We start from the raw sequence: 13,996 nt of genomic DNA, 5'->3' as shown, positions 1-13,996 counted from the left end.
TACCGTTCTCATTTCTGCTTCCTTTGCTGTGATGGGGAAGCTTGTTAATCCTCCCGTCATCAATTGGTAGTTGCTTCTGTTTTGTCTCTGGTTTTCATTGTCTTGTCCCCAAGACTTCTATCATTTAGCAGTTCCCTAAATAAAACACTTCCTTGCTGCAGAAAAGAGAGGGGAGATCATTTGCTCCAGGGATGAGGGGGATGTTAATGGCAGGGATGTTAGTTCCGTGAGCTTCTGGAAGGTGTGTGCTCTCTCACTGCTACCAGAACAACAAAAGGGAGGCTTTCTGCCATGGGGAAGGGCTGGGAATGGCAAGGGGTAGTCGTCTTGTTGTGTTCCCTCTTCACCAGTGTACCTTCTAGCTCTGTCCCCTCAACTGGACATCAGTACTGGGGAGACACCCTCTGAGACTGCTTCGGTGTCCCCAGTGCCCCTGTGCGGAGCAGAGCAGTGAACTAGAATGGCATTTCAGCAGGGAGCTATTTGTGGAACACTGGTGCTGGCTGATAATCAGATCTGCCTGTGGAGCAGCGCCACTGCCTTAGGTCATGGTGCAATTTTCAGTACTGTTAAAGTTTCTCCATCTACACATTCTTGCTGGGTGTGGTCAGTTTGCCAAGCAGGCTCAGTCCGGCCTCATGAGAGCAGTGTTTCTGAGCTCCTGCCTGAGCTTTGCTGGGCATCACAGAGCTCTGTAACGTCACGTATGATGCCTGGCATCTGAGCTGGGCAGGGCAGCCACAGTGAAGTAGTGTTCTGCACCCCATTCAGCACTCCAGCAGAAGGTCTGCTGGCATTTCCATTTCCTTTCTGTTTTTCAGATACTATAACTCAGCTTACAAATACTGTAGCAGATGAAAACTCATTGTGTGAGCTCTAATTTGTTTTTATTCATACCTCTGTAGATCCGTGGAGCCATTCTTACAGCTGAGGATCCAGACCACTAGGCACTGTACACCCAGGAGAATATAGGTACTCACCCACAGACCGTATGTGTGTGAAATGCAATCTCTTCACTTTCTTTAGGTTACAGTCAGACTGTAGAAATGCCGCATACAAGATTGCCTTATTTTAGCACTTTTCCTTGCAACTGTTGGTTTAGATATGATCTGGTTTTAGGGCAATGAGGTTACATGTCATGTTGTGGGATTCACGGTTAAGAATTTTTAAGATGCTTGAGCCATTATACAGAAGCTTCAGTCAAAAAAAAACCAGAAGCATTTGATGGGAATGTGTTTTTTTGTGTGTGTGTGTAGATATATCCACATATGTTTGGCAGATTAATGCAGATTGTGTGGTTCAGTGGGTGAATAAGTGGTTTCAAAAATACTTTGTAATCTGTTTCCCTCAGGAGTCTGAAACTGCCGTACGAGACTAGAAAGCTTTTGGTAGACCCTACAGATTTTCAGAACGGTTGGAACACTTTGCAGGCTGATCTCTACTAAGAAGTTACTACAGTTGCAAAGTGTCTGAACCTAAGCGTGTTGGGCATTTTGGATTGGCCCATCTCTCACCATTCTTGCATAAGTGTTAGAGACCTTAACATCTATATTTTTACATTGAATTTTACCTTTTCAAGAACATGGTCCTGCTGTCCCTAGACAAAACTTTGTCCTTAGGTAAAATCAATACAAATTTTGCATTAATGTGATGATGAGTTAGACTGATGTCGGGATCCATTCTGCTACAGTTTTACATGTCACTGCCTTCTCTTAGGAACAGTGAAAATAAAATCCTGCTAGGAAAGAGGCACCGTTCAGCATGCTGATATGTATGTACGACTGTGTGCTTCGCAGTACTGCAAAGAGCTGTTTCCTGAATGTTCTGGCTATCAGTTTATAACATGCTACCTGTGATTTTTATCTTTCATGCTTTATTAGATATAACTGCCACTTATTAGTCATAATATTTATGTCCTTTAAAAAACCCTAGCATTATAACTGCAGCATTTATTTTAAATGATGTAAGCATTTTAAATTACCATGCCCAAAATCCAGCGATGTTTTGAGTTAAGGCTAAAAACTTTTGGCTGACACAATGGGCTGGTTTTACTCCGTTGCAACAGTGCCAGGGGACAGTGGGAGAGTAGCGTCAGGAGCGGGACCAGCCTTGGTCCCCTGCCTGGCACACGTGCCAGCGTGCTGGCTTTCTTCTTTGGGGGGAGGACGGGTGTGAACTAAGTGGATGTAGGTGTCGTGGCCAGCAGCTCTGATGCTGAACTGTGCGATGGAGAGCAGAGCTTTTGCTTGGAGGGGCAGTGGTGTTTCTGTGCTGGCTGTGGGCCGAGTAGGAAAAGCTCAATCTGTGATTTTTGGTACGAGATGGGTAACGCGAGCACTAGCATCTCTGCCGGCAGCAGGGCGGCTGTGCCGTTTGCACAACGCCTTGGCTTTGAGACGGTTTTAGGTAAGGCCGGTGCGCTGTCGATTTAGCAAAGAGCAGCTCGACTGTTACGAATTTAAAGAGGCAGTAAGCGGGGCCGTAGCTGGCTCTGCTCGGCAAGGTGTGGGGGTGGTGCGGGGCCCGTGCCCCTCCCCGGCCGCAGGCACGGCTACGTACGCCCCGCAAGACAAAGCCGGCGGCGCGGGCGCGGCAGCAGGGCCGCACAGGCGAACAGCCCCCGCAGGCGGGCAGGGCGGCACGGCCCGGCTCCGCAGTGCTGCGCGCCCACCGCCCACCTCCACCTTTGCAGCAGTAAAATGCAGCACTCGCAGCGCGCATGCGTCCCCCGGCCGGCGCCCCGCCGTAGCTATTTATAGCAAGTGACGTCACCTAGAAATAGACCGCGGGGGAGCAGCGCCCCCTCCCCTCCCCTGCAGTCCCCGCAGCTCCGCCCCCTCGTTGCCTTCCCAGCGCGCAGGCGCAGGCGGCGGCAGCAGCGCGAGGCTCCGAGCCGGGCGCAGAGGCGCGAGCTCCACACGCCGCCGAGGGGACGCAGCGAGCGCGCGGCTGCCCGCTTTGCCGCCGTCTGGGAGCGCGAGGCGCCAACCGTCGCCTGGCAAGCGCGGGCGCGCGGCGCCTGAGGCGAGCCCGGCGGCCGCTGAGGGAGCGAGCGGGCGGGCGGGCGTGAGGCGGCGGCTCCTTCGGCTTCCCTACTCGCACCGCCCGCGCGTTTCCAGGCGCACATCCCCGCCCCCCCCCGCCTTGCTCGCTGTCTCTGAGGGGCGTAGAGTGCCCAGCCCGGCGGCCACCACGGAAGCGGCAATGGGGGACCGAGAGCAGCTGCTGCAGCGAGCCCGCCTGGCCGAGCAGGCGGAGCGATACGACGACATGGCCTCGGCCATGAAGTCGGTGAGTGGGGCTGGTAGCGTGGCGGCTGTGGGTCGTACCCGGGGAGGAGTGTGTAGGGTGGGTAGTGGCGGGGGAAGGAGGGAAAGGAAGTCTGGGCTGGCCCGAGGCGGAGTTGGGTCCCGGGGAGGATGCGAGCCGCCGGGTCCCGCCCGTGGCGGTGAAGAAAGGAGGGCGGGAGCAAGCGCCAGGCCGTCCCGCCGGACACCTCGCCACCGTGTGGGGCGGTGCCCGCAGCTGCCTGCCTCGGGGGGAGGCGAGACGAAGCGTAGCCTGTCCACGCTGGACCCGGAGCCCCCTTTTTCCTGTTAAAATTCATTTTTTCCCTCATGTCCCTTCATGCCCTCGCAGCCCTCCCGCTCCCGCGGCGCTCACAGCCCCGGGGGTGTGGCTGTCCCCATGCCCTCCTCGCCGCGCTCCCCCACCCCGCCAATCCGGCGCGCCGCGCAGCGGTTTGAATGCTGCCCGCCTCGCCCGGGGGCGGCGGGAACGCAGCGGGGCCGTTCTCCGAGTCCTGCTCAAAACGGGGCCCTTTCTCGCGTACCGCCCCCCCCTCCTCCGGTGGGGACGACGGGTTTGACCTTGGGGTTTGCCTCCCCTTCTAGGGGCGGCTAGGGGTGCCGGTCGGGTGGGATGGCCGCTGCGGCGGGGGGTGTCTGGAGAAACGGCGCATGGCGAGAGGAGCCTCTACTTTTTCTAGACGATTCTTTTGCCTCGCGATAAAAGGCACGAATTAGGGGCCTCACCCATAAGCATCAGCGCTCTGACTCGAGGGTAGTAGTTGCATCCGTGTATAAAAGCTACCCAGCGCACAGAGAGCATTTCCCAAGCTTTAACATTGCTTTTTTGACTCTTCTTTGTAGGGTAGCACATTCTCAGTGTGTTCTGTACACAGTTGAATACTGAAATGTATTTAAACAATAAGTTACAGTTGCAACTCTGCTTATTTCAGAACCAAGCAATGAAAATTACTTGTATTGTCCTCTCTGTACTGATATATAATAAAATTGCAGAATGATCAAACTTGTTATGTCTAGTCCTTTTTTTAAAAACAAAGTATTTATATAATCTGGGGTTTGAGTGGTGTTATTATTGCTAGTAAGCGCTTAGCAGTGTCTTTGCTGTATCTGATTACAGTTGGTTTGTTCTTGCTGATCTGTCCTTCCTGAACACCAAAGGCCCCATGAGGAATCTCTTCCTGTGAGAAGTGCTGCTGTTTAAAGACACGAGATGATTCTGTAGTTTGAAAGAGCAGCTTCAAATGGAATAAGAATCAGTCTGTTTAGTCTCCTTCAGGGACTGTGATGTACGTTGCCTCCCTTAAATGAGGGCAATAAAAAGATACTTGTATTTTGCTGCTCTTACTCTCTTTTGCTATTGTGTCATTGTGAATACTGCCACCAGTCCAGTTCTAAGGCAGCAATACCTATCAGTATACGAAGCACTAGACATGAAAATAAACTGTATTTTAATGATATTGCTAAAATTATTGATACATATAGTAGTCACGTCTCTGTTTATCCCTCAGATCTCTCAATTGCTCATTCTAAAAGATGAAATGGAGAAACCACTGAAATCCACTGCTGCTCTAGAAGACTTCTTGTAGCGGTAGTTAGTAGATAGCTTTTTGGTTTTCCAAATAGCGCTGAGCTACAGTGTATGTGTGGTGCTCTGAACATACATAAAAGAAACAATACAGTCGTTATGCTTCAGGAAATAGGTAAAGTACATCGAACTAGTGTGTATGTCCAGCTGTCTCTTTTAAACTGTCCTAAATACTATGCAATTTTCACTCATCTTGAGTCATAGTATTGTCATCTGTATTAATGAGCTTCTGTAGTGGGGAGAGCACTTCATAAGTGACCTGAGGCTTGAGCATTTGTGGAAATTACACAATAAATACTTCAAAAATACAAAAAGTAAAGCTGAATTTAAAATGTAATAGTTCTCTTATTTTAAGCTGTTTGATAATGTAGCATCTATTGGTTACATGGCTTTCGCAGGTGCTCACTCTTAACACCGTGGTTTCCAGAATGCTCTTAATTGTTAGAAGTTGATTTTGTAGGTCTGAGCAGAAGCTCCTATGAAATGTTACGTGGGCCATCTGTTCTCACACAGCTAATACTTCCTTCATTTTCAGAAATTGTCAATAACAGCTATTAAGAGAATTTTATCCATATAAAAAAAGGATCTTGCCACTCAGAGGTGTTAGACTTCCTTCAACAGGAAATCAGTGTTCTCACTCAGATATTTATTCTTGATACAGGTTATCTTAATTTGAAAAGTTGATTTAAATTTTTCTTTAAAAAAACCCTCTGAATATAACACATCTGATGGTTTTTGAAGATACTATATGAAAGTAGTGTGCTTTCAGTGTAAATTGAAATCTCAGTGATCTAAGTTCTCTGTATTTATCACTGCACATTTACGGTACACAACATAGCCAACAAACTGATAGTTACTCCTAAAGACAAAGACTATCTTAGTGAAAGCATGATTTTTGAGACTGCTGCTGAAGTAAGAAGAAATGGGAAGACTGCAGTTTCAGCTGTCAGTATAAAGCTAGAGAAATGCTTATTTTTCACTCCTATCAATCCTTTCTTTTAAAGGAAAGCCAGATGAAGTAGAAGTGGTAGCTTAAATAAGGAAAGTACTGCTCAATAATACAGTTTTTTTGTTGCTGTGAAGCTTCTTTTTCTCGAAAGGATTCTAGTATTTTGGCTTACAATGCGTAGACGGGAGAGGAACATCAAACCTCCACTTAGTTTGCTATTGTAAATGAGTTCAGTTTACTTTTTTCCAGCCAAATTTATTTTAATAGAAAATACAATAATATGTAAATGTGTCTCTGAATGGCATTCTTCCAAGGGGTGTGGCATTCTCATTGCATTAAATGCTGCTCCAGGATTCCGACTATTTGAAATATAACTCTACATGGTAGGTAAGAAAATTACTTCTCAAAACACTGGGAGAGGATATGCTCTTACTGTAAGTGTTAAAGATTTTCTCTCTTTGTGGAACAAGTACTGTAGCATCTTGAGAATACAGCATTGAATACCTTTGTTGTACATCATTCCAGTAATGGTTAAACATTTTAGCTGTATAAACCCCTGGTATTTCAGACAGTATTAATCCTATTATGTAGCGCTCAGGACCTATATTGATTAACGAAGTCTTGGAATGATATAAAGTTTTTAAAGCAAAACAGCTTGAGGTTCTAGTTTAATTTGTATGCTTGATCTGTCTATATAAATGGACTTAAAAGTTTGGGATGTTCCATATTTTTAGTATAGGATCACTTTGAGTTCTTCACATCAGTGTCTGGTTTTGGGTTAATGGGGTGTGTAGGAGGGGGGGATGAGATGCCTTTACTGTAAACAGTATCTTCCCCTGCTGTGAGATTACTTCCTTAACTGTGGTTGTATACAGTAAATCTAACTGTAGAACTTTGAATGCTTCATATAATATACTGAAGCCACATCATGCAAGAAACTGATCTGGTATTTAAACCAGTCTGGCTTCTATTTGTTAAAAAATTCTAGACTGTATAACTTTGTATCAGGAGAGTTTTAGTAGTTAAATCTGACTGTACTGGCTCAGGTAAAGTCATTTTTTGGAGCAACTTGCTGAGAACTGCTGTAGCTGTGACTTAGATGGTCTGTCTAACAAAGCAGTAACCCAGTCACATACGTTCAATTGACCTGGGCCAGTTCTGCTAGGTAATCTGTGTCATGCATCTGCTCTCAGTTGTGGCATCTTTGCTTTGGTGTGCCTTCCATGTGAAAGGTAACTTGGCTGGTATGGCCTTTGTGGGATCACAGACATGGAAGTAATTTCTGAGCTGATAGAGTACTGCCATGCTCATGCGCGTGTGCAATTAGCAATTCCAGGGTTGTAGTCAGTATCTTACATATACTCCCATTTTTTTCCCAGTAAGGTATACCTGAAAGTATTTTAGAAATAAATGATTTGGGACCGTATTCTTTTACAAAAAGCAGACTGTCAGTCTGAATGAAGACTGCTAGCAGATCATAGTTCAGTTGCATCATTTGCCTCAGGATTTAAAATGGCTCCAAACTTAAGTGTGAGTGGGGGGTACCTTTGTGTAAGGAAAGTATAAAGTAACACCTAAGTAAGTAAATACTACTTTGAAGTCATTCATACTACAGATGGCGTATAAGAAAGTGTGTCTATGTCTAAAACACAAATTATCGCAGTCCCAAGATCTTTTCTATTAAGGAAGGGCTATTATTAGAATGGAAGGTAGTAAGAAGTAAATTTCTTTCAGCATTTCAAGTTTTCTTTTTTTCTGCATCACCCCTGGACGTGAAGGGGAATAAGTCTGGTGTTACCTACTTTGTTAGTCTATTGGAAATAGATAAAACAGTAACAGCTACATAAAGGTCACGTGCTTTCCTTTGAGTCTGGATTCCTGTAATATTGCTGTTACACCAGGGAGGTAGATGTGATTTTTAAATAATCTACATAGCTAGATAGATCTTTTAGCTAGGATGAGGAATAATTTGCTGTGGACTTGAATTAATGGTAGTTGCTGGTTCTCTTAAGATACATCAGTAACTTCTGATACATCATGAAGCTAGTAGATATCTCTTCAGCATGTTGAATTAGCTTTTCCTGTTAGTTTTTCCTTTTTACTGTAAGGAACGGTTTCAGGGTGTGTTTCAGTCAGTCTTGGGGAATTAAATTGTACAGCAGTCTAGTGATGATCTGGAATAGTCTCTTAATTCAGTCTCTTATCTCTTAGATAATTTCTTAACCAAAACACTGAAAGTAACATTTTTTCCGCATGTTAACAACTGTTCTGCAGTTAGTCCTGAGAGATGGCTTTCTCCTGGGCTTTTTTTGTTGTGCTTTACATGAATGTACCTTGAGTATTCCTTGCTATTTCTCAGTCTTGCTTTGTCAGGATTCTGTTAGTCTGGGGCTTACTGAGATTTTTGGCAAACTTGGTACAAGTGATGTAACAGCTAAACATTAACTAGCTAGTCTAAATATACAGTATGAAGATGCTTCGAAAAGTTACACTGTGTTTTAAAGATTGCACTGTAGGCCGACTTACAATACAGAATGTGGGAGTAAAGACCAGTCAAGGTTACCAAAGTTCATGCTAGCTAGACTTTACAAGATCCTCCCTCTATTAATGTGATCTTCAGAAATTTCTGCAAATATCTGTTTATCAGTACTTGTATTGAATTGTGGCTGTGATTAGGGAAGTCTGGAAGGCTTTTCAGGTGTGGGTTGTCTGCAATTACAGTGTCTCCTGTGCAAGTGGGCTTTGTAAGTCAGCTTCTTCAGGGTAGGTTTTACGGTACATTTTCTGCAGTTAAAAATGAGTAACACCAGAGGAGATATAATAGACTAGAAAAAAACTTGGAACACTCTTTGAAGGCTAGCGATAGTCCTGTAAGATTGTATTTTCTTTCTTGTGGAAAATGGTGAAATTTGAAAACTGATTAATTTATCTCCCCTTACGTAAATACACCAGCTATACAGCATAGTAAAAACCTAGGGTTTAGTACTCAAAAATTTTTTATGCTTCCCAAGACATTTATGTGCTGCAAAATGCCATTTTGGTGCTTTGAATACACAGAAGACATTTGTCTAAAAGTTCATATTAGAAAGTTTAAGAAGCCACCTTAAGGAGGTAGAAGAAGTAATTATAACAAGGTTTAGGATAACTGCATTACCTTTTTTTAGTTATTGAATACTTAAATACCAAAATTTAGTAGGATGTTTAGTTTGAAGCTGAGAGTAAATAACAGGTGATAAATGGAGGATGAGGTGACAAATGGAGGTGATGATGTATCAGGTGAAGAATTAAGATGGCTGTGGTTGTGCTCCTGTAGCTTTTAATTTCTTTTGTATGGAGTCTGAGCTGCAAAGCCAGGAAGTGGTATTTCTGTTACTACTGCCCCAATAACTCTCATCCTCAGTTATTTTTGTATCTTGTGTATTTTTCCATACTCAGTTGGGTTTTTTTGTGGGTAGTGTAGCTCAGTAGTATATCAACAGATCAGGATTATTTATTTTTTTTAATACTGTAAAGATCATGAAGATGGGAGGAAAAAAAAGGATTTATTTGTATGGTTAAGTGATACTTGCAAATTTAGCAAAACATTATTGACTCCTTTTGATCAATCACTGTGTTTGCAATGAACTTTCAAGCAAAGTCCTCCAGCAGTGCAGAAATGACCAAAGGATAATCTTCTTTGGTGGATTTCTTTATATTTGTAAAAGTGAGTGCTGTCCTAATAGACTGTAGGAAATAAAAAGCTCTTAGCTGAGCCTTTACATTTTGAGGGTGTTAATATCTTTACTAGAGAAGATGATATAGATGGGTCATAGTAGAGATTGTTGAGGGAGAGATTGTTGGGAGGATGTTGATTGGAAGCTGTGAAGACGTTTTGAAGATGTCATTGGAGTAGATTCCTGTGCATTTCACCCCCTGTAGATCATCTCTAATTGTATTAGGGCAGGTAGAATAGTGTATCTTTTGGGAGTTCAGGTTCCTGAGCTATGGGGGAAAGGCATTTTCGAGATAAAACTAATTGACTTAAAATATTTTAAGAACAAAACCTAATTTGAAATTAAGCTCTCTCTAACTGTAACAGTTAGAATTGATATAAATTATTTTTTAGACTTGGAAAGATGCATATTCATTGGGTGGTTCACTGGTTACACCAGCAATCTCAGAATAGTATAAATATTTGTGACTTGATTATTTATAGTATGTAAGTAATTGGTTGTGAAAGAAGTAATTAATGATTTTAGCAGTGTCTGAGCAAACACAAGTTTACTTTCACACCAAAGCACCTATCCTTAGGATTCTAGTGTTCTTTTAATGCAGTGTGCTTGAAGTAGCAGAGTTACACTTTTTCATCCTGATTCCTGTGAGTTTAATTTCATGTTTGTAAATCTGCAAAAGCAGAACAACTTCAAGTGGCTATGTCTGATAGGTTTTATTCTCCTAAATTAACGCAGCAAGTGATATAGGCCTAAATACAATATTAGAAGTATTACCCTTCCCTGTCACAGCTTTTTGTAGTAGAAATTTGGAATCGATCATGGCTTTTTTTCTTGATTTTTCTGTTCTGTTTCTATGCAGTTTCTTTAATGTCCTGTCCCTGAAGGTTGTCTGCAGACACCAGTCAGCAGAAATCGGGATAACTTTTCTATTACATTGTAAAATTGCTCACTAAGTGACTGAAAGATAACTATGAAACACTAACTTCATTTGTACTATGCAGAGCTTAATCATAATGACTGCAGCGCTTCCGTCTGCTGTCGAATGAAAGCAAGCAGCAGAGGAAAGAAATGCAAGGACTGCACCAGTTTCCAGTGTCTATGCTGTGTTCCAGATTCATAAAACTGATATTCTAGGTACATTAAATTAATCATATAAGTGTGTAGTCTGCGTAATTATAGCAGACTTCCTAAAGAACTTGAGCCTTCCTTCTGAGAATGCTTCTCCATTACACAAGCCTGACTCACTTTTATTCAGTGAATGTGCTTTGCAATGGTTTCTAAATACCTATTCCATTGCAATTAAACTGGGGTGCTCACTCTTAAGTCTTAACTGCAGAAATAGTTTTAAAGTTTGTGTTACAAACTGACTCCTGTCTAGAAGGAATTTGGGGATCTAGAAGGAGTTTTGAGTCTTGCACTTCATGATGGAAGTATTGAAGTTTGCACGCTCTTCCTTAAGACAAACCCTTTAAATTTTGTCTTCGTCTGTATTTTCAGGTAACTGAGCTGAATGAGCCTCTCTCAAATGAGGATCGAAACCTGCTGTCTGTAGCCTACAAGAATGTAGTCGGAGCTAGACGATCTTCCTGGCGCGTCATCAGCAGCATAGAGCAGAAGACTATGGCAGATGGGAATGAGAAGAAGCTGGAGAAGGTTAAAGCCTATAGGGAGAAGATAGAAAAGGAGCTTGAGACAGTCTGCAATGATGTTTTGGCTCTCCTAGATAAATACTTGATCAAGAACTGCAATGACTTCCAGTATGAGAGCAAGGTCTTTTATCTGAAAATGAAAGGGGATTACTACCGCTATTTGGCAGAAGTTGCTGCTGGAGAGAAGAAGAACAGTGTTGTGGAAGCCTCAGAAGCTGCCTATAAAGAGGCTTTTGAGATCAGCAAAGAGCACATGCAGCCCACTCACCCAATTAGGCTTGGGCTGGCACTCAATTTCTCGGTGTTCTACTATGAAATCCAGAATGCTCCTGAGCAGGCCTGCCTTTTAGCCAAACAAGCCTTTGATGATGCCATAGCAGAGCTGGACACACTAAATGAGGATTCCTACAAGGACTCCACTCTCATCATGCAGTTACTTCGAGATAACCTCACTCTGTGGACGAGTGATCAGCAAGATGAAGAAGCAGGAGAGGGGAATAATTAGAAGGCTTTCCTCTGATCCCTCTTTCATCCACTTCGCCATCCCCATCATCACCAATATTTCCTTGCCACAGTCACACTAAATATCTAGTGCTAAGCATATCTGTATTGTACAGCTGTTCAGATCTGCTGTCCACTTCAACAAGAAGCAGTTTCAGATGAGTCTTCATGGGCATTGATGGATTAATTGGTTTATTGGCTCTATTTATCTTAGTTGCACTTGAGCAGTGCAGAAAGATGCATAGTAAAGGAGGCATTTTAGTTTGCCTGTTGATCAGAAAATACGGGAAAGAATAATGAAAGCGTTGAAGATAATGAGATTCCAATTTAATTTTTTTCCCATTTGAAATGAGCTGGCCGTTCTGTTAAGCAGTACATTTTGTGCATGCAGAGTAAATTAGCCACCCCAAATTTTTTTCAATGAAAACAGTTAAGCTGATGTTAAATGAAAACCCAGTTCATCAGTTTACAAAAAACTGTTTGAAATGTGAGATTTCAGTAGCAATTTGTTTTTTTTGCCTCTGACGTGCAGTTTCTTTTAATGCAGTGCATCTACCTAAGAGTTTTGATACTTGTAACCTTTTGCAGTTGTTTTGAAGAATCATGAATTTATTTTTTGTAAACTCTTTGGCTGTTTAGTTGTCTGTGTATTCTGACAACACTATGTCAATATTAGCCCATATTAAGATGGATAACTGAGATGCCAGACTTCTAAATTAAATGTTTTGGAATTAAATGAATAAAATAAAGTGCTGCTTCGGGGATGTTATGTCTCTATAAGCTGTCCTGTCTTTTGTTCAGAGCACAGATTGAGTTACCTAACATCACTGATGGGTTAAAACATACCTAATCAGAAGTGTAATGAGAAGTTGCCTCACATGCTGAACAAACAAAAACCAGTATGCTGAAAAGAAGCAAAAATCAAACAATCAAACTGCCCAAAACACCCACAGTCACCTAGAATGTGATACTGCTCACCTGTGTTAAAGTGGTTTCTGAAGGTGGTATATTTAGTTACTTGCTTGGTAGAGCAGTTGTAATACAATTCTGCACAGGAGCTGAGAAGTTGTAAAGGACATTACTTGTCATACCAATACAGAGATTTCTGTCCACTCTTAACTCCTAAAACTTTTTTTCCTGAAGTCCTAATCACCAAATCGTGTTTACACATGAGAATCCTGGTCACTTTATTTCATATTTACCTGCTTTAAACAGAAACAGTATTTGTTCTTAAGGAATTCTTCTCTGTTCTAGTCTAGTTCCCCAAGCATGTTGTGTTTTTTTCTCTCCCAACAGTTAGTGTATGTGTATATTTATTGGTTCAGTACATACTTCTGTAATTATATGTTACAGAAGCAGGAAAATTTAGCTGTTATTTGTCACTGTACCCAGGCTGCTGCTGGCACCTGCCTTAGCTCGAGGGTCATTTAAGTTCTCATTTATCTAAATCTATTTTTCTTTGATTTGTGCAATAAATATCACAGGTCTGAATACCCACAATTATTCATACTTTTTAAAAGTGGCACACAGGTTATTTTTCAGTTTCTGAGAGATTAGAACTTTTAATGGTAGATTTTGTGTATTCATTCTGTTGTCTTCTAGATAAAGTTAGAATTACTACATCAGTAAAGTTGGCAACAGTTGAAAAAGATGAAAATACAGATCCTTGATGTTGTGCTATTGTATAATCTTGAGGTGCTTGACCTAAAGTAGTTTGGAACACATCCTTAATATAAATTATTACTGTCTGCCAGGGCATGTTCTGGAAGTCACACTTTCGTATTTGCTGCTCTCTCATCAAACAGTATACAAATCCCTGTTTTTCAGTTCCCTGTTTTGCAAGTAAACCTTGCAGGAGTCTTCCAGCCAGTAATACCCGTTTGGGCTTTTTTTGTCTCCTAGATTCCTATAGCTTCCTTCCCTTCCCCTCAGATCTGCTTAACTGCCTCTGTGGAACCAAGGTAGAACTTGGCAGTAAGACTGCCGTTTTATGTTGAAACACTGGTAAGTTACACAACTTTAGTTAATAATATTGCTGGCAATTACTAGGTTTATTTCTGTTTGTAGAAGTATCCACTATCTTTTTGTAAATTTAAAAGCCAAGGATTCCTTCCTCATCTTAGTTACTGTCTTGTGCAGATCCTTTGTCACAAAACTCAAACATTATGTAGTCTGCAAGTGAGTCAGCAGGTCTCTGACATCTCTGGACTAGGCAGTTAAAGATGAGCTGTTGACCTGGTGCATAAGATGGAAAATGGAGACCAAAGGGTTTCTGTAGAATGGTGTGCAGC

At 42.5% G+C, this 13,996-nt stretch overlaps 1 protein-coding gene across 1 annotated transcript; it reads left to right on the top strand.

Moving 5' to 3' along the window:
- The first annotated feature begins 2,853 nt into the window (after window positions 1–2,853).
- Window positions 2,854–12,479, top strand: YWHAH (tyrosine 3-monooxygenase/tryptophan 5-monooxygenase activation protein eta). Its single transcript, XM_040604600.1, has 2 exons — window positions 2,854–3,291; window positions 11,053–12,479. The coding sequence occupies exons 1-2, from the start codon at window positions 3,205–3,207 to the stop codon at window positions 11,707–11,709; spliced, it is 744 nt and encodes a 247-aa protein (XP_040460534.1). The 5' UTR covers window positions 2,854–3,204; the 3' UTR covers window positions 11,710–12,479.
- Window positions 12,480–13,996: the final 1,517 nt, after the last annotated feature.

Source organism: Falco naumanni, chromosome 1 (assembly GCF_017639655.2).
Source record: "Falco naumanni isolate bFalNau1 chromosome 1, bFalNau1.pat, whole genome shotgun sequence".
Taxonomy (NCBI): Eukaryota; Metazoa; Chordata; class Aves; order Falconiformes; family Falconidae; genus Falco; species Falco naumanni.
Note: the sequence above shows the minus strand (reverse complement) of the source record. Positions and strands in the feature narration are given on the sequence as shown.